General features: G+C 47.9%; 1 protein-coding gene across 2 annotated transcripts in view; it reads left to right on the top strand.

The window, feature by feature from the left end:
- Positions 1–19812, top strand: part of RBM20 (RNA binding motif protein 20) — a 195966-nt gene that overhangs the window by 162704 nt on the left and 13450 nt on the right. For both annotated transcript variants that reach the window (XR_012094048.1, XM_007964079.3), the window contains exons 8-12: positions 3703–3782; positions 5352–6021; positions 13928–14032; positions 15128–15788; positions 17319–17453. Coding sequence is in view for 1 of the 2 variants with exons in the window: in XM_007964079.3 (XP_007962270.3) it covers positions 3703–3782; positions 5352–6021; positions 13928–14032; positions 15128–15788; positions 17319–17453 (1651 nt within the window). In the remaining variant the exon portion in view is untranslated. The remainder of the gene's footprint in view (positions 1–3702; positions 3783–5351; positions 6022–13927; positions 14033–15127; positions 15789–17318; positions 17454–19812) is intronic.

Raw genomic sequence — 19812 nt, forward strand, 5'->3', positions numbered from 1 at the left:
GTTCAATAAACCATTCTCTCTACTTTTGTGTATGTTTGAAATTTTCTATAATAAAAAGGTAACCAAAATTTTATCATAGACCTACTCTTTTCTCTCCCATTTCATTTTTTGATTACAAAGCTGTAATCACCTTTGTTTCACCTGCCCTCTTTATGCCTTTACCCACAGGATACAGAAGCTGGTCAAAGAGGAAGGTTGAGAGAATTTTCTTAGGGCTTTCAGAAGTCAACTCTCTTATTTGAAAATCTTTGGCTACTTCTGTCCCCTTTTCAGATGGCAGCTGACAGCTGGTCCACAGAGCACCAAACAATTTGCAATTACCACCTAAAATAGCAGAACCAATGCTCTGATCCTTGGGAGGGATCACAATACCTGTGACCACTAGCCCCAGCATGTAGTATTTGCAGATTCATATTCATTCTCTGCAGCCACCTCCTTCCATCTCTCTAGCCATGCATCTTGAGATGGGTGTTAGGCAGCACCTGCTCCATGCCAGGCTCTGTGCTGGTGCTGGCTGTGTGAAGACCGTCAGCGCAGGAGGCCCCTCACGGGGGACCTGCGATCCGGATAGAAGTAACTCCAGGAGGTACGGGCTGAAAGTGACCCCAGGAGGACGTTCTGTCATTAAGAAAATAAGGGTCAGAGGAAGGTTTAAGCCAAGGAGACGTTCTTCTAAGTCCACTCTAACTGCACCTCTTTGACTCCTGGGAAACTGCACGGGCCACTAGAGGATGTTTTCATCTGCAGTGTCTGATCAGCCTGTTCTGCCCCTCACTGGGGGCACCCCTGAGGGGAAGGGCCTGGGGGTGCCATCTGTGATAACCAAGGTGCAGAAGGGACCGAGAGCTTGTGGAATGCCTCTGGCTCTGACATTGGCCTGACCTGCTCCTGCCCCCATGTGCCTGAGCCCCACCCTCATAGTCACTCTGCCGTGGGTAATCTGCAAAACCTCAGCCGCTCCCTGCCAAGACCATCCTCCTCCCACGTCGGCCTTTCCTGGATCTGGGCTGGAAGGAATAACCAGGAGGATATGAAGTTCCAGAAGAGCAGAAGAAAACTGGAACCTTGGGGATTCTTTTTACAACAGAAAGCTCCCCATACAATTCCCATGGGGAATTTTATTTTTATATTCTGAAGAGTTGCCAGATACATTTATCCCAGTTTGGGGACACATTCTTTAGCCTTTGTCCATTCTAATGTGGCAGTGCAAGCCACAGATTTGGGAGGGACCTGGGGTGTGGCTTCCCCGGTGATGGCAGATCTCATGACATGGTCTTGGTCCTGATGGCTCCCACCAGCTTTCCCAAGCTCTGCTGCTCCCTTGGTGCCTGTGTGAAGGCAGTGCTGTGACAGGTCCTTTCAGGGACCAGCCATCCCAGTTGGCTTTCTCTTGATGATACAGTAGCCGAAGTCACTTGTGTGGCCCAAGGTGGGCGGGCAGGAAGAAGACCCGCTTGGTGGGATCCACATTACGTTCTATCAGCTTCAAGTGAGCCTTCTTCTTCTACCCCAAGTGACAGCCGACCCTGGCTGAAGGACCAGTGGTCTCTAGCCACACGGTGGGGTGGGAGGAGACATCCTGGACAGCAACTTTCTTCTTGGCCAACGCCAACAGCCTTGGCTTCTATCCTTGTTTGTCCTTGGTCTGAACAAGGTCCAGTTTAAGCAGCTGAGGTGCTGGAGGCCAGTGCGAGTCTTGGGTGATCTGGTTATTTGTAAGTGGCACTTTCAGGTGCTTTATAAAGGGTCGATCTCTGCAGCTTCAGTTTGCCATAAGGGACCATTTGCCAAAGTTGTGGTGCCTTTTCTGGTGGACATCCTGCCCAGTGCTGAGTTTCTGGGCCTTTTCTTGAATGGGGGATTGGCTGACTTCTAAAACCTCTGACTTATTCACGAGCACAGATGAAAGAGTCACTGCCTTCTCTTTGACATTCTTTCACTTTGCATCTCCGTATGACAAGAGGTGAGGTCCCTCCCTCACTTGAACATTTTATGTCTCTTTTGTGTGTACTAGCCCTGACCTCTCTCCCTGAAACTGCAGGCAGCTCCTCCTTCATTCTCACCTTTACTCTGTGTTTTTCCCAGCCCAACCCTCTATCTCAACAATAACAGATAATCAGCCACGCCACTTAGAGCACTCATACTGTGCTAGTCCAGCTAGATCACATCTCTGGACCTGAGTTTCCCATCTGTCAAATGAGATACATGATGCTTTTTAACATTTGTATGGCTCTTATTGCATGATTTAGCTGGGCGTGGTGGTTCATGCCTGTAATCCCTGCACTTTGAGAGGCCAAGGCAGGAGGATTGCTTGAGCCCAGGAGTTCAAGACCAGTCCTGGCAACATAGCTAGACCTTGTCTTTTATAAAAACTGAAAAAATTAGCCTGATGTGGTGATGAGCCCCTGTAGTCCCAACTGCTTGGGAGGCTGAAGTGGGAGAATCACTTGAGCCTGGGAGGTTGAGGCTTTCAGTGAGCTGTGATTGTGCCACTGCATTCCAGCCTGAGTGACAGAGCAGGACCTCGTTTCTTTAAAAAATTTTTTAAAAAAGATGCATGATTCCTTGCAAATTGCATAGAAAAAATCAAGGATAAAAAGCAGGCGATTAAATTTAATAAAACTCATTATCAAAAGTTTACATAGACTGAGGGCTTTTAGCCTTGGTCTTTAAAAAATCAGCTTTATTTTTTGAGATATAACTCACATTCCATAAAATTCGTTCTGCTTGATACATTTTTATTTAAAGGATGAATTTTGCATCGTCTTTAGGAAGATGTTCCTGACTTGCCTTTTGTGCTTGTGAATTTTTTTTAAAAAATCGTTTATTATTTATTTTGGTTATCGTGTGTCCATTCTGGGTTTAGGAAAGGGCTTTGGTTGGGAATGGGGGACTGGGGTTGGTCCTGGCCTGGCATAGCCACCGTCTAATGATCTCAGGGAAGGATGGAGCCCTGGCTGCCTACTGTTCTCGGCTGTGAAGCCTGACTCCCAGCTTACGCCACCCTCCTCACAGATGTACTTTGAGCGTCAGCTGATGCCTGTGCATGAGGTGTTGAAGGGGGCCCAGGGCATGGAAAGCATGGAAAGGAACTTGGAGTTAAAATACCTGGTGTCAGGTCCTGATTCTTTTCACTATCTGTGTTACCTTGAAGTGTTCCTTAACCCAACACAACTCCAAGAGTCACCAACTGCACGGAACACAAGGTGGCCGGTGACCCTGGAGCTGTGCAGAGCAGAGACCCTGCCTCAACCTCTCTGGCTCTAAGTTTCCATAGATATTAAAGGTGGAGGCTGCAGTCAATGATCTTCAAGTCTCTCCAAGTTTACAATGCATGCCTGCCTTCCTTCCTTCCCTCCTTCCATCCCTCTCTCCTTTTCTTTCTTACACATTTTATTTTTTTTAATTCGGGCAGAGGTGGGTATTAACAAATGCTGCTTGTCTCCAGCACATGGATGTGAACACCAGGCTCCTTCCTTCCCCAGTTCGATGGACCACTCAGTGTTCTCTGGACCACTCGGCCCCACCCAGTTTAGCATTATACTCACATTCATCCATTGGATTATGCCTTTTGTCTTCCCCACACAAGGCACTTTTTCCATTTTGGTGGACCAGGCAGTGAATGACCCAGGTCAGAGCTGCTTCCCTCTGGTGTTTGCAAGGCCACCTCTGATCTGATGGTGATCTCTCTGACTTTGCTAGAAACCCGGGAAGGCTGTGGCTGCCATCATCCAGGACATCCATTCCCAGAGGGAGAGGGACATGTTCCGGGAAGCAGACAGGTGAGGCCCCAAGCCCTAAGTCTCCAGGCAGGTTCTGGGCAGTGGGAACACACTCCTGTTTCTCATTCTTAGGGGCATTTGAGTCATGCTGTGCCCTGCTCTTGCCCCTACCCCATCCATCTGCTTTTCTGGGTCCCACCTTTCCATATTCCCTATGAAAAACACCAGTCCAGAAGTCTAAACTGGCTTCTGTTTAGAACCAGCTCTTGGTTTTTCATGAGTTGAATGTAGGTGTAGGAAGTAGAATGTAGATGGTTTTTGAACAGTCACTTTCTCTGAACATTGAATACATTCAGTTTTCCAACCCATTTCTTCCAACCGAAGTTTGTGATCAGGCCAAGCTGGGGCTACAATTTGACCACAGTCACTCCCTTACAAAGACAGTTCCTGCAGAGAACCGAGGTAGAAAACTGCAGGAGCAGGCACGTGGCTGGCACATCCTGGGATTCTTGCTGCAGTGGCCGTAGGCGGTGCTGTCACTTCCCAGTAGAGGACACAAGCCCAGGCTGTTTCCCCCATGATGGTCAGGCAGCCTGGTCCTAGCGAGATGCACCTCGGTGTCCCCTGGTCAATGAGGGCTGCGTGGTTTTCCTGTATTTGGGAACTTAATGGAAAAATGCTCATCCTTTTAGAGTATCGGATATATGACTCAGTTGACCTGCTTAATAACCAAACAGTCTTCAAAGTGTATGTGTATATGTGTGTGTATATCTTTGTATGTAACTGTTCAGGCTTGCTATCTTCATTTGTTTATTAGTTTGTCTGTTTTTTAAAAAAATTATGATTATTTGGGTTTTTAAAAGACGTGTAAAGTCCCATCCTGCCACCTGCAATTCTGCAGCAGAGCGGAGGGAGTTTAGGAAGTCTTGCTCTGAACCTTACACAGGTTGGGGTCCTTGTCTGGGTTTCAGTTTCTTCATCTCAAATGTGTAGGTCGGAGTTCTAGAGTCTCTTCCAACCCTAAAATATATTCCTAATTCTTTTTTTTTTTTTAACCTCTGAGCCTACCCTCCCCAATAATTAGCTTCCCTTTTCCATGCATAAATTGAGCTAAGAAATAAATGAGAAAAGTGGAGGCTAAGAGGTTGGCTTTATTCTGATACAGCCCAAATGTAGAAGTGGCTTCAAGTCTTCTGGCTAAGAGGCCGGCTAACAGCACCCAGGGTTAGGCAGCCTTACCCACTAGGCTGGACTAGGGCAATCTTGCCCCCCAGTGCCCCCCCTGCAAACCCCCAGGAGGAGAGTCAGAGGTCTGCTCCCTGAGCATAGCTCCCTTCCAAGAGAAGGCAAGCTGGAGCCGACCCAAAGCAACCCAGTTCTTCTTCCTAGTTCCCAGGAGCAGGATGAGTAAAGGGATAGAGAGTGGCCAGTGCTGTGCTTAGGAGAAGTCCTCTGCACAGAAGCCAGAAGGGAGGAAAAGGCTTTCTCCCGAACCACTCCATATGGTTGTGTAGAGTTGGGAGTTAAGAGTGTACACAGTATATCTAAGAGAGAGACTGTATCTGTGTGTGGATGGGGTGGGATGGGAGGCGTGAAGATTCCTAATCCTGCTCCTTGGTTCCCTCACAGATATGGCCCAGAAAGGCCACGGTCTCGTAGTCCGGTGAGCCGGTCACTCTCCCCGAGATCCCACACTCCCAGCTTCACCTCCTGCAGCTCTTCCCACAGCCCTCCGGGCCCCTCCCGGGCTGACTGGGGCAATAGCAGGGACTCCTGGGAGCACTCTCCCTATGCCAGGAGGGAGGAAGAGCGAGACCCGGCTCCCTGGAGGGAGAACGGGGATGACAAAAGGGACAGGATGGACCCCTGGGCACATGACCGCAAACACCACCCCCGGCAACTGGACAAGGCTGAGTTGGACGAGCGACTGGAAGGAGGGAGGTCCCACCGAGAGAAGTACCTGAGGTCTGGATCTCCCAACCCGCCCCACTCTGTGTCCAGCTACAAAAGCCGCGAAGATGGCTACTACCGGAAAGAGCCCAAAGTCAAGTTGGACAAGTATCTGAAGCAGCAGCAGGATGGCCCTGGGAGGTCCAGGAGGAAGGACGAGGCCAGGCTGCGGGAAAGCAGACACCCCCATCCCGATGACTCAGGCAAGGAAGATGGGCTGGGGCCAAAGGTCACTAGGGCCCCTGAGGGCGCCAAGTCCAAGCAGAATGAGAAAAATAAAACCAAGAGACCTGATAGAGACCAAGAAGGAGCTGATGATAGAAAAGAAAACACAGTGGCAGAGAATGAGGTAATGATCAATCTCTTCTCCAGGTAAGGCGAGGCAGGCCCTGAAGGAGAATAATCCTAATAATGTAATGAGGATGAATGTTTATTGAATGAATGAACATTTACTGGCTATTTACTATGTGCTAGGCACTGTGCGAGACACTTTATCTCAATGAACTCATTTAATCCTCACAGGTTTTGAGTACCAACCTTTGAGTTTGGTACTATTGTTACTGCAGATGAGGAAACTGAGGCACAGAGAACTTACGTTATTTGTCCAAGAACACACAGTGAGGAAATGGCAGACCCGGAATTATACCCAGGAGATCTGGCCCCAAATCCCACGACACCTGTTGCCTTTACTAGAAGTTAGGGCGGGACATGATGGAAAAACCTGTAGTCCTGTTTGTCCAGTAGGGAGTGGCCCTGAAGTGTTTATATCCAAACAGCCTCCCAAGGGAGATTAGATCTTTGGTTCATTCTGTCCTCCCTCCTGCTAAAAGCATTTACCAATCCTAGAACTCTGATGAGAGGTGGTGAAAGAGAAGCCGCCACCACCCACTAAATTAAACTGGGTGCCCAGAGCTGTCCACAGTGTTTTACCTCCACTCTAATAAAAATGCACGGCGACCGGGCACAGTGGCTCATACCTGTAATCCCAGCACTTTGGGAGGCCGAGGCAGGCAGATCACCTGAGGTCAGGAGTTTGAGACCAGCCTGGCCAATATGGTGAAACCCCATCTCTACTAAAGTATAAAAATTGTCCAGGCAAGGTGATGCACCCCTGTAGTCCCAGCTACTCAGGAGGCTGAGGCAGGAGAATCACTTTAACCCGGGAGGCGGAGGTTGCAGTGAGCCGAGATGATGCCATTGTACTCCAGCCTGGATGACAAGAACAAAACTCTGTTTCAGAAAAAAAAAAATGCATGGCAATTGGCTGGCACCTTCATTCCGGCATCTGAAAGGTCTGAGGGCTTGCAGCAGTGCTTCAGTTCACACAGGGGCATCACAAGGAGGGTTCTGGTTACCAGGTTTATATTCCAACTTGGCTTACACTTCCTTCTTGCCAGAGCCTTCTATATTTAAGTAGGGGTAGGATAAGTGAGGTTTGGCAATATGCATAAGAAGCCTAATTTTTAAAATCCTCCACACATATCTTCTAGTCATTCTGACCTGGGAGTTGGTGACAATACTAAGTGCAAATAAGAAGCCCAAATCTCAACTCCATGAACACCGAAGAGTCACCCTTTTGGATGCTACTTCAGCATTCGTTCCCACATGTATAGATGGAGTGCCACTTTGCCAGGTGGTGTGCTAGGTATAGGTGAGCCAAAGGTGAATAGGACATAGTCCATGTTATAGCAGAGACTGAAGTCCAATGGTGGAAACAGACCTATTAATATAAAAATAATTTGTATACAATGGGACTCATGCCAGTATTTACAGCGAATGAGCTGCTCTGTGGGCAATTATTAACTCTGCACAGGAACAGGAAAACAGCTGCTCAGAGAGGGTGATATTCGAGCTGAGTATTAAAAGTAGAAAAAAGCAGTTTGGGTTTTTGTTTTTGTTTTTGTTTTTGTTTTGAGATGGAGTCTCGCTCTGTTGCCCAGGCTGGAGTGCAGTGGTGTAATCTCAGCTCACTGCAACCTCTGCCTCCCAGGTTCAAGCGATTCTCCTGCCTCGGCCTCCTTAGTATTTGGGATTACAGGTATGCACCACCACACCTGGCTAATTTTTATATTTTTAGTAGAGACAGGGTTTCACCATGTTGGTCAGGCTGGTCTCGAACTCCTGACCTCGTGATCCTCCTGCCTCAGCCTCCCAAAGTGCTGGATTACAGGCATGAGCCACCATGCCCCGCCGGGGTTCTTGATAGAAGCAGAAGCAAGGGCAAAAGTGAAAAAGAAAGACTGTTTTGAAAAACCTGGAGATACTCGGCATGGCTGCATCTTTAGGACAGAGTAGGGATAATGTTTTTAAAGAGTAAAATCGTGACTCTGATGCAAATATATAATGAATACATGTCAAAGGTTTTACCCAACTCATTAATTAATGAGGGCATCATAAGATGCAAAAACCAACTCAAAAGAGAATCGAAAGAGCAGGCAACATATACAGGCAATCAGGAATGCTAAAATGAATTTGCTAATAGGTGTAAAAGTGGCCCCTTCCACAGGGGCAGGGAATCGGTTGCATCTCCAGCAGAGACAATTCTTGTGTATCTCTAGGAACAAGAATCATTTGTATTAGGATCTGATTTCTGCAACTTATATGGTTGTAAAATAGCTCAGTTCGAGACAATGAAAGGTGCAGACTTCTATAGAATCAGATGCCCTGAAGGGATGTGCTAGACAAATGCCCAGCATTCCAGTGAAAGGACACCCAGTAGTCTTTTTTTGCCCATTACAAAGTCTGCCACAATTTTTCCTAACTGGCATAGCAGGGGGAAGCACAGGAGATGAGATTAGGGAGGAGGGTGAGGTGGACTCATGGAAGACATTGTGTGCCTCACCAAGGACTTGAACTGCATCCCAAAGACTTGGTGAACCAGTGGATATTTTTAAAAGTATATCTGCTTGGAAGGGTCCCAGTTGCTGGTGATGGATGATGGGCAGAGAGCAAGAGTTGGCAGGGGCTCAAGGAAAGCCTGGGCTTCATGTGGGTACCACCAGCCTGCCAACCCTCTCTCCCCCTACGCTGGGAGGTAGAACTGCTCCCTGCACTTCTACTCACACTCCTGAGACTCTGCTCTGACGACCCCATTTCTCCTACTGTTTTACCACCCTGCTCTCATCGGTTTGTATAACATTGCTCATTTAAGGTGACACTATGTGTCAGCCAAAGAGCCCAGATGGAAAAAGAGTCTCAGAAAGCCCCAAGAGTTTCCCCACAGTTCTGGCCCTCAAGTTGGTTCTGCCTTTTACAGCCTTGGGGTGGAGTCAGTAGGGACTTACTGGGGCCCCTCACAGATTGTTTCTTTAGATTTGGAGCCAGGCAGTCCAACACTGTGTTGGAATGACAGCAGAACAGAAAATATTTTGCACTGTCCTCAAACTCTGTATGATGAACTTGAGAAAAGCCCAGACCCCATAGGGCTGCCCCAGGAGTCAGATAACAGGTGGCAACTGAACTTTGGAATGAAGGCAGCAGGGCTTGCTGTTCTTCTAGTGCACCAGGCACCTCCCGCCCTCAGCGCCTTTACAGGTGTTGCTGCTGCCAAGGAGTCACAAGTCTTCCTGGCTTGCTTCTCACCTCCTTTGTCTTTACTCATGGCCACATTCTCTATTCTCCCTGACCACTACATACGATTTCAACACCCCAACCTGCTCCTCCCCCTCCCACCACTGCATACCATCTCAACACCTCAACCCATTCCTCTCCCATCCCACCACTGCAGACCATTTCGACACCCCAACCCATTCCTCTCCTACCCCACCACTGCATACCATGTCAACACCACAACCCATTCCTCTCCCTCCCCACCACTGCAGACCATCTCAACACCCCAACCTGCTTCCCTCCCTCCCACCACTGCAGACCATATCAACACCCCAACCCACTCTTCTCCCTCCCACCACTGCAGACCATCTTAACACCCCAACCCATTCCTCTCCCTCCCCACCACTGCAGACCATCTCAACACCACAACCTCCTCCTCTCCCTCCCCACCACTGCAGACCATCTCAACACCACAACCCACTCTTTTCCCTCCCACCATTGCAGACCATCTCAACACCCCAACCCATTCCTCTCCCTCCCCACCACTGCAGACCATCTCAACACCCCAACCCATTCCTCTCCTACCCCACCACTGCAGACCATTCAACACCTCAACCCACTCCTCCCTCCCCACCACTGCAGACCATTCAACACCCCAACCCATTCCTCTCCCTCCCCACCACTGCAGACCATCTCAACACCCCAACCCACTGCTCTCCCTCCCACCACTGCAGACCATCTCAACACCTCAACCCATTCCTCTCCCACCCCACCACTGCAGACCATCTCAACACCTCAACCCATTCCTCTCCCACCACACCACTGCAGACCATCTCAACACCACAACCTACTCTTCTCCCTCCCCAGCATTGCAGACCATCTCAACACCCCAACCCATTCCTCTCCCTCCCCACCACTGCAGACCATCTCAACACCCCAACCCATTCCTCTCCCTCCCACCACTGCAGACCATCTCAACACCACAACCTGCTCCTCTCCCTCCCCACCACTGCAGACCATCTCAACACCACAACCCATTCCTCTCCCTCCCCACCACTGCAGACCTTCTCAACACCCCAACCTGCTCCCCTTCCTCCCACTACTGCAGACCATCTCAGCACCCCAACCTACTCTTCTCCCTCCCCACCGCTGCAGACTATCTCAACATGACAACCTGCTCCCCTCCCTCCCACTACTGCAGACCATCTCAACACCCCAACCCCCTCCTCTACCTCCCTACTTTCCTGTTTTTGGTGGCATTTACCACCTTTAAACCTATCACTTAATGTCTTTATTTTACTTAGTGTCTATTGTCACCCCCGGCTCCCAGGTGTAACCTTCACAAGGCAGGGAGTTTTGTCTGTTGTGTTCACTGCTGTGTTCCCAGTCCCTAGAGGAGGGCTTAGCACAGAGCGGGTGTCCGGTGGGTTATCTGTTGAAGGTATGAAGGATGGAACCCAGACTCTGGAGGCAAAGGCCTGGCTTCTGAGAACCAGGTCACACCCTGTTTTCTTCTGCCTCAGTTTTCTTGTTTGTAAAATGGGTGTGATCACAAGGCTGTTGTACTACTTTAAAGAGCCCACGCTCATTAAAAAATCCTGAGCTTTCTGGAGAAAGTGCCCATGGTTGAGAAGCCAGTGTGCGTGCTGCTCCGTGGTGATGGGTGGCCACATCCGTACCTGAGACCCAATCCTGGCCACAGGACCATAAAGAGGAGGAAATAAATCAAGTCACAGATAAGGAAAACATGGGGAAGAAACACTGCTACATCCTACTGGGAGGGGGGTTCAGAGTGGCAAGCCCAGGTGCCTAGGGAAGGGAAGCCAGGCTAATGACAATTGGAGCCAGGCCAGCGTGATGGGACCATGGTTGACTGAGGAAGCGGTGTCATCTGTGGGGCTGGAGCCACTGCTCAGCTCCATTCTACAGCTGCCATACAGGAATGCATGCCACGCTGTCAAATCTCCCTTTTCTTAGAGCAAGACAAATGCCTAGTATCAACCAAAACATAGCTGTGGGCTGGATGCCTTCTAGAAGCCCCAGAGTGTAACCCCTGGTATAACCAATCCATAACAGGAGAAGATTTTTAAAACCCTTATGCTCGCTTCAGAGCCTAGACAAGACCCAACCATGTGGAAAGACAGGTGAGAACTTGTTATTCACCCCACCCCCTTCTACCAATTTCATTCTTTTATTGACCAATATTTGTGGCGCACCTGGCACTGAGACCACAGTTAGTGACACTGAAATGACCCCTGGGCTCGCGGAGCTCATAGTCCAGTGAGAGAAATGCTAATCCAGTGATTTCACAAATGAACAGAAGAGCTTGACTATTAAATGCTACGAAGGAGATGAAGGTACACAATGCTGAGGGCCTGTGATAAATCCGAGCCTTCTCAGGGTTAGGCTGTGACTATTGAGATTTGGAGGCATGGTGAGTATTGACTGGATGAAAAGAAAGTGAAAAGACAGAGGGAGCAGCACGCACAAGGGCCTCCAGCAGCTCCAGGGCTCCGGCGTTGCCGTAGCAGAGAGCTGGCATTAGAGTAACGGGAGGTGAGGCTGACTTATTAACAGGGCCTATACTATGCAGGGCCTTGTAGGCAGGTTGAAGATTTTTGCCTTTATCCTAAGTACCAGGGGAAGCAAATGAAGTAGTTAAGCAAGAAAATACAGTGAGGAGGCTGGACACAGTGGCTCATGCCTGTAATCCCAGCACTTTGTGAGGCCAAGGCAGGCAGATCACTTGAGGTCAGGAGTTCGAGACTAGCCTTGCCAACATGGTGAAACCCCGTCTCTGCTAAAAGTAAAAATAAAATAAAATAAAATAAAATTAGCCAGGCGTGGTGGTGGGACCTGTAATCCCAGCTACTCGGGAGGCTGAGGCATCAGAATTGCTTGAACCCAGGAGGCGGAGGTTGCAGTGAGCCGAGGTCATGCCATTGCACTCCAGCCTGGGCAACAAGAGGAAAACTCCATCTCAAAAAAAAAAAAAAAAAAAAAAAGAAAAGACAATACGTTGAGGATGTGATCATTTTTGCATTTTGGAATGATCATTCTTGATTGCCTTGGCAAGAATAGATTTTGGGGGAGGGTACAGAGCAGAAGTGGGAGACCAGTTTGGAAGTGGTTCAGTAGCCCAGGCCCTGTGGTGGCAGAGCCCTGCTTGCAAGAGTTGGCGTTTCAGTCTCAGTCTGCGAGCTGATGTGGGCAGCTGGGGGCACCCGTTGCACCCATCTGTTCCCCTTGAGCTGCTGCCTTGTCCTGGAAGTGATCCCAGAGCAAAGGGAAGCTCTGAAAGGTTGTTTCCTTTGCCTGCAGGGAGGAAGAGCAGGGGTCTGCTTGGTGGAGGGCTTTCAGCCCAGCTGGCAAGACTGTCCCTGCCTCTCCCAACTTGAACTGAAGGGGGTTCCTTTACTGTGTTGATCTGGGAGTGCGGCTGCAGGAGCTGCTTGGGAAGGGTAAGGATTATTCATTTTGACAAGAGAGGGCCATGCATAGTTGATTAGGGAGATAAAAATAAAGTCACCTGTTGGTAGAAGCTATAATAGCTAAAAAGGTATTTGTAGCTGCTTTACACTCAGGTTAGTGCAGTAGACTTCAGCAAAGCTTTTGGTGGAATCTTCACAGCAAACACTGGAAACAGAAAGGACTTGAGGATTTGAACCATGTGTCCCTGTCTGGTAATAACTGGTGAAACTAGTCAGCCCTGAGCTTCCGCTCCAGCTGGCTCCTAGTCAGCTCAAGGAGGTATGTCTGATTGTAAGAAATCAGAACTAGAGTGGTTTATTTCAAACCAACCTCAGCCAAGAATGTCCTAGAACTGCAACTTGCCCCCCAGAAAACCCAGGAGTAGTCATTGATTTGGTGGACAAAGTTTAAGTCATGGGAGAATATCCCCCCAGAAACTTCTAACGTGGGGGTTGGCAAAGTTTTCTACAAAGGACCAGATGGTAAATATTTTAGCCTATGTGGGCCAAGAGGCAAAATTGCGGATTTTATGTAGGCACTTCTATAATCACTTAAAATGTAATTATGTGAACATGTACAATTCATTCTTAGCTCACACGCTATACAAAAACTGGCTGCAGGCCAGATTTGCTGATCCCCTGTCTTAAAGGTTAGTTAGAGGCCCTAATTCTCAAACCAAACGCCTGCTTTCAATTGTTTACTTTCACAGACATGGGCATTACTGTGAGGGCCCTGATTTGGGGGAAAGGAATACAAGGAAGGAAGAAAGGGAGTGCTAGTTTGGGCTGTCACTCTAGGACAGAGAGCAAAAGAAAGGTGCGAGGGCATTCTGACTGGGTGACAACGCCCTTTCTACCTATAAGTGTCCTGAATGATTTAACCCCAGGGTCTTGGCCGGCCCAGTAGTTTGGCTGCTTCTACTCTGCAAAAAATACCAAGTTTGCCAGGGATTTCTGCCCCCTAAAGACATCGGGCCAGGCTTCAAGACATTTCTCTGCCTCCATTTGTCTGTGTGACTGTGAGCAAATGACTTAACCTCTCTGAACCTCAGTTTTCTGATCTATAAAATGAAGATGCTAATAACAGCCGCCTCCGAGGGATTCCGGGAGGATAAAGAAAATGCTGTATGTGAAACGCCTCTGAGAGCTGGGACCTGCATTCAATATCATTCTTTTTTTCTTCTCCCTGTCACTGCTCACTGTTGATTTGGTTTGTTCTGTCCTTCCTTTGGTAAGGCTGGAAATGAGGAACAGGAGGGCGTGGAAGAAAGCCCTCAATCAGTGGACAGACAAGAGAAAGAAGCAGAGTTCTCTGATCCGGAAAACACAAGGACAAAGAAGGTAAAGTTTATTTTAGACTCTGCACTTCTGCCATGAGGGACTGAGTCACAGGAGTCCCCCTGTTGCCTGGTGATGTCCTGCTAGATGGAATATGGCTGAGACCCCACCATTAGTTACATGAATGAACCAGTGCTCCTAGCACTACTTTGGAGGAGTGGCTGTGCCTGGAATCTTCGGATAGTTTTTGTTGAAGCGATCTTTACTCACATGTCTGAGCTCTGCTCACTCTCCAGCAACTTGGCTGTGTTCCCATGAGAAAACATGTGCCCAAAAAAAGACTCAGGCTTCAGAGCCAGGCTCCCAAAATAGACAAGTCCTTTGGCGGGGATGGGGTGAGAAGCTGCTTTGGGCACTCAGGCTGGGGCCCTGACTTCAGCAGGCCCAGACCCTAGGATTAACAAGACATCTACTGTGCTTGTACAGATTGTTTTACTTAATTAAAATGAAAAATCCAGTTACAGTTCTCCTGGGCTGGGGCTGCCACAACAAAAAGAAATGTCCTTGGAACGGGGCCATCTTCGTGCCTTTCCAGTCAGGAGAAGCAGGAGAGATGAGTATCACTGGCAGGAAAGCTGATCTCCTAAATCTTTCTGTGGAGTCAGGAGTCCATGGGCTGCTGTAGATGCCAAGGGGAAAGTTCTAGAAGGGGCCAAGTAGGAGCTTTGACTGTGGAAGTGTATGTACCCCTGCTGGGAGAGGGTGCTTGGGGGAATTTTGTGAGGGGCTTTGCTGCAGTTACATTTAGTGGTGACCCAGATGCAAAAAAGATGTTCCAGTAAGTATTTAGAGTTTATAACTTAATTATTCATGCATTCAAAAACTGTATATTGAGCACCTGTTATCTACTAGGGCTTGAAATTCTTTGTGTCACTTTAAATACGGTGGATTAAGCATTAAGGGCTTATTCCAAACCTTGAGCATCACCCTAAGGATGAGTTGGTGCTGTTGGACTTGAGTGGTTCGCAGTAATTGTACCAGGTAGAGGTAAGAATGCTCAGGTTCTTCCTGATTGGAGGGGTCCTCATGGCCAAGTCTTGTGCCTTCCGGTTGAGTGCTCTCAACCACCCTCTGACCTCCTTCTGCATTTTTGTACAGGAACAAGATTGGGAGAGTGGAAGTGAGGCAGAGGGGGAGAGCTGGTATCCCACGAACATGGAGGAGCTGGTGACAGTGGACGAGGTTGGGGAAGAAGAAGATTTTATCATGGAACCAGACATCCCAGAGCTGGAAGAAATTGTGCCCATTGACCAGAAAGACAAAATCTGCCCAGAAACATGTTCATGTGTGACAACCACCTTAGACCTAGACCTGGCCCAGGATTTCCCCAAGGAGGGAGTCAAGGCCGTAGGGAATGGGGCTGCAGAAATCAGCCTCAAGTCACCCAGAGAACTGCCCTGTGCTTCCACAAGCTGTCCCAGTGACATGGACGTGGAAATGCCTGGCCTAAATCTGGATGCTGAGCGGAAGCCAGCTGAAAGTGAGACAGGCCTCTCCCTGGAGGATTCAGATTGCTACGAGAAGGAGGTAAAGGGAGTGGAGAGCTCAGATGTTCATCCAGCCCCTACAGTCCAGCAAATGTCTTCCCCTAAGCCAGCAGAGGAGAGGGCCCGGCAGCCAAGCCCATTTGTCGATGATTGCAAGACCAGGGGGACCCCTGAAGATGGGGCTTGCGAAGGCAGCCCTCTGGAGGAGAAAACCAGCCCCCCCATCGAAACCGACCTCCAAAGCCAAGCTTGCCAAGGAGTGTTGACCCCGGGTAACTACCTTCCCTTTCCTCATGGGTGGTCGGGTTGATTGGACCCCTGCTCACCTGATAAAGTATGAGCATGTGCAGGCTGGCATGAACATAAGTAAGGTTTCAACTAGCATTAAAGTGGGTGCAGAAAGTGATTTAGTAACAGAGGCAAGCCTCTAAAAGCCTGGCTAAACTGTTAGCGATTTTAGGCAAGTGGTGTAAAGGAAGTCAGATAGGAGGCTGCATGTTTTCTGACAAGCAAACTCAGGGCAGACTTCTCTGCATTTACAGGAGCCCAGATGGACTTGGATAACTAAAATTAGATTGAGTTATCAGCAAAAGGAGATCAGGAGGAGCCTCATGCCTGCACAGCAGAGGGCCACCCAGGCTGTTATTTGTGTGATGGGGGCAGGAATAGGGGAGGCAAGAAAGGAGTGGAAGGGGAAGGAACAGGGGATCCCTAAAGGGTACAGCTGTTACCCTTCTTACTACCTCAGACCCATTTTTTGCTAGGGTCTGATGGTGATACAAGACTTGTTTTAGGATCTTCTCTTACTCCATTGGAGGTGACGTTTTGTGCCTATGCCCGGCACTGTGACATCATGAAAGAGAGAGTTTAAAATAGGCTAAGCCCTGTCTTCTCTGCCAAGTGGAACCTCAGATCCATCAAGGGGTTTGGGGGAAGGGAGGGAGAGTAGCCTTTAAGATTCTCACTGTGAAAATAATTAGGGATTTGCTTTACAGAAAGCCTGCAGCACACCAGGCTTTGAAGTGAAAGTCGGGGACAGAAAATACAGAGGAAAGGCTTAAAAATGAACATTTCAACCCAGAGCCCTGTGGGTAGCATGAACTATTAGGTAACTGGGAGGCTTGGGATTTTTTCCATGTCAAGATGACCTGAGCTGTTTTTTACCTGCATGGATCTGAGTTTCCATGGAAACCCCGCCGTGAAATGCCTTCTTGTTGCTAGAGAAACCCTGAGGCCCAGGCTCTGTCTAGAGAAGGCAAGAATAAAGGAGCAGTGAAATCTTCACTTCACTCCAGTCAAACCCCTTTTATTTTGCAGTATAGGTCTCAACATGTGCCAGTGTTAGAGGCTCATTAGCTGACCCAGTGTTTAGGGTTCATATTTAATAACAGCTTGACAAGCTTGGGGAGAGAATGGTATTGCCTGTTTTGCTAGCCTCGGTGGACGTCAGCACAATTTTTGCCCGTCAGTAATTCCTCTGCCTGCAGAGATGGAATGATACTGAGATGGGAGGCATGGGGGGTGGATCTTCTCAACTGAAGCCATCAGTAGCCCATCCCCCTGGGCCAAATGCAAAGATTTGCCAAGTTTTATTGTGTGTGGCATTCTTTTGGCAGTGGAAAAAGCTCCTAATGACAGTGCTTTGGTTCTAATTAGCAGCCGTTGCCCTAGCCTTATGTGATTAAGCAGTCCAACGGACAATTCCCAATCATACTATGCAGGGATAGAATTTCAGGGACTCATTGAGGCGTGTTGTATTTCATTTCTTTTCTTTTCTTTTTGCCTTGGTTCATGTTTTGCAGAAAACTCCAGGTATGTGGAAATGAAATCTCTGGAGGTGAGGTCACCAGAGTACACTGAAGTGGAACTGAAACAGCCCCTTTCTTTGCCTTCTTGGGAACCAGAGGATGTGTTCAGTGAACTTAGCATTCCTCTAGGTAAGCAAAACACACAGTCCTTACTGAAATTCAGGTCTAGGAAATAACAGTTCCATAGCCACCTCTAAGAACTTGAGAGGGCTTTTTGTCATTTTGTTGTTGTCATTGTTTTTTGTCCTTTTGAGACAAGATCTTGCTCTGTCACCCAGGTTGCAGTGCAGTGGCATGATCTTAGCTCACTGCAGCCTCAAATTCCTGCGCTCAAGTGATCCTTCCTCCGCAGCCTCCCGAGTAACTGGGACCACAGGTGCACACCACCAGGCCCAGCTAATTTTTTTATTTTTATTTTTTGTAGAGATGGGGTCTCCATATGTGGCCCAGGCTGGTCTTCAACTCCTGGGCTTAAGTGATCCTCCTGCCTCAGCTTCCCAAAGTGCCGGGATTACAGGCGTGAGCCACTTCACCTGGCCAGCCTATCATTATTTTAAATGTATGATGCAATAGCCTAGATTTGCAAGGGGCAGCTGTAAAGCTTCTTGCAATTTCAGTCTCCTATAGTAGACCAGATACTCCATGAACACACGCCTTGAATAGCACTGCCCTGGGACCCAGAGCTAAGAAGCCTTGTCTTTCCTGTCAGGGAATGCTTTATTCTTGATGACATGGAGGCCTTAAGCCTAGCCCTTATTCAGGCAGGAAAGCAAATGCCCAGCAGCCTCCATAAAGTCAATAGAAATGAACTTCTTCTGCTATTGTTCATTGCTCCAGCCCTTCCCAGAACAATGCTACATTTTTTTTCTTCTTAGAGGACAAACTTTTTTGAGGCAATGATGCTGAATAGACTGTGTTTGGGACAGACTGCCCCTAGTTCATAGAAAGGGTATTGAGCAGAGAGACCTGGGTTTCTGTCCTCCCTACTTAAGGGTGACTGTGTGTCCTTAGATAAGTCATACCCCTTCTTGAGTCTTAGTTTTCTCGCTGTAATTTGGACAGTGATTTTTTCAATGGTGGAAGTGTTGGGAATGAAGTGGGGAGGGAGTTTATTGATGGAATCACCTAGGAGTGAATCCCTTTTCAAAGAGGAGAGTTCAGCAGAGTCTCGGGGAGGGAGTGAAGGCACTTTAATATAATTCCCTGGGAGATTCTGACGTAACTATTAACCCAGCAACTCCAGCCTATATCATCTTTGAGTCCTCGCATTAGCTCTGAAAGGTCGGAAAGTAATTAGATAAAGCAGTAGTAGCAGCTGCTCAGAAGGAGAGCTCGGGAAAGTGTCATCTGGGAAAGTGTCACACAGAAGCATGAGAAGCACGGGTCATCTGATGCCTGATGACCACGTGTCTGATCATGCAGGGAGGGGCTGGTCAGTGTGGAGGCTCATCCTTTCCATCCACCTTGCTCTTTTTTTCCCTTCTCCTTTTAAAAAAAGTCTTACTATTTCTTCCCTCCAGATGTACCATTTTTTTAGTCAGATCTGGAGAGCAAACTTCCTTTTTTTTTTAAAGGGATACATTTGCTACACAGCATCTCCCAAGACAAAAATATAAGAAAGAAGGGAAAAGAAATACTAACCTTAGAATAAACTGAGATGACCCTCAGTATTTTAGCTCTAGAAAACAGTTGCAAAGGCCACCCTACAGGAGAAGAGAGGCTCCTTCATACATTCAGCCAGTCAGCAGATACTTACTGGATAACATGTACTGTGCTAGACACTCTGGGGTAACCAAGAAATAGAACGCAAGTCTCTTGTCATCCAAGAACTTGGAACCTAATTGACACTAGCAAAAATTAAGAATAAATTCTGCTACCTTGTAATTTGTGTCTTTTTATTACTGTTTTTCATTACAGAAACTGTGAAAGACTATTGTAACAAATTCAAAAAATAAGAACCATATCAAGTCAATATTAAAGGTCTGATCTCTTCCCTGCAGTCTCTCCCCAGTCTCCAGAGGTAGCCTACTACCGTCATGCCCACGGTTTTTCTCTCACAAAAATAGGATCACACTACACACATAATGTTCTACAAGTTCACTTAGTAGCAGGTCTTAGAGATTTCTTCATGTCGGTACACAGAGAACACATTCTTTTTAACCACTGCAAATATTCCATCGTAAAAGCTATGCTGTAAATGACTGATCTTTCCTCTGCTGGTGAACACGTAGGCTGTCTGCTCTTTTTCCCGTTTTAATAGCTAAGATTTTATTGTTAACATTCCCCATGCAGGCACCATTCCTAGTGATCTGCATGCATTATCACATTTAACCCTCTCAAAACACCTATGAGGTAGATACTGTTTTTATCCTTATTTAACAGATAAAAAATCTGAGATGCAGAGTCACACAGCTAAGGACAGGCAAAAACCAGAGTCAGGTTCAAACCCCAGTCATCTGACTCTAGAGCCATGTTCTTAGCCTTTGTT

The sequence above is a fragment of the Chlorocebus sabaeus genome, chromosome 9 (genome assembly GCF_047675955.1).
Source record: "Chlorocebus sabaeus isolate Y175 chromosome 9, mChlSab1.0.hap1, whole genome shotgun sequence".
NCBI lineage: Eukaryota > Metazoa > Chordata > Mammalia > Primates > Cercopithecidae > Chlorocebus > Chlorocebus sabaeus.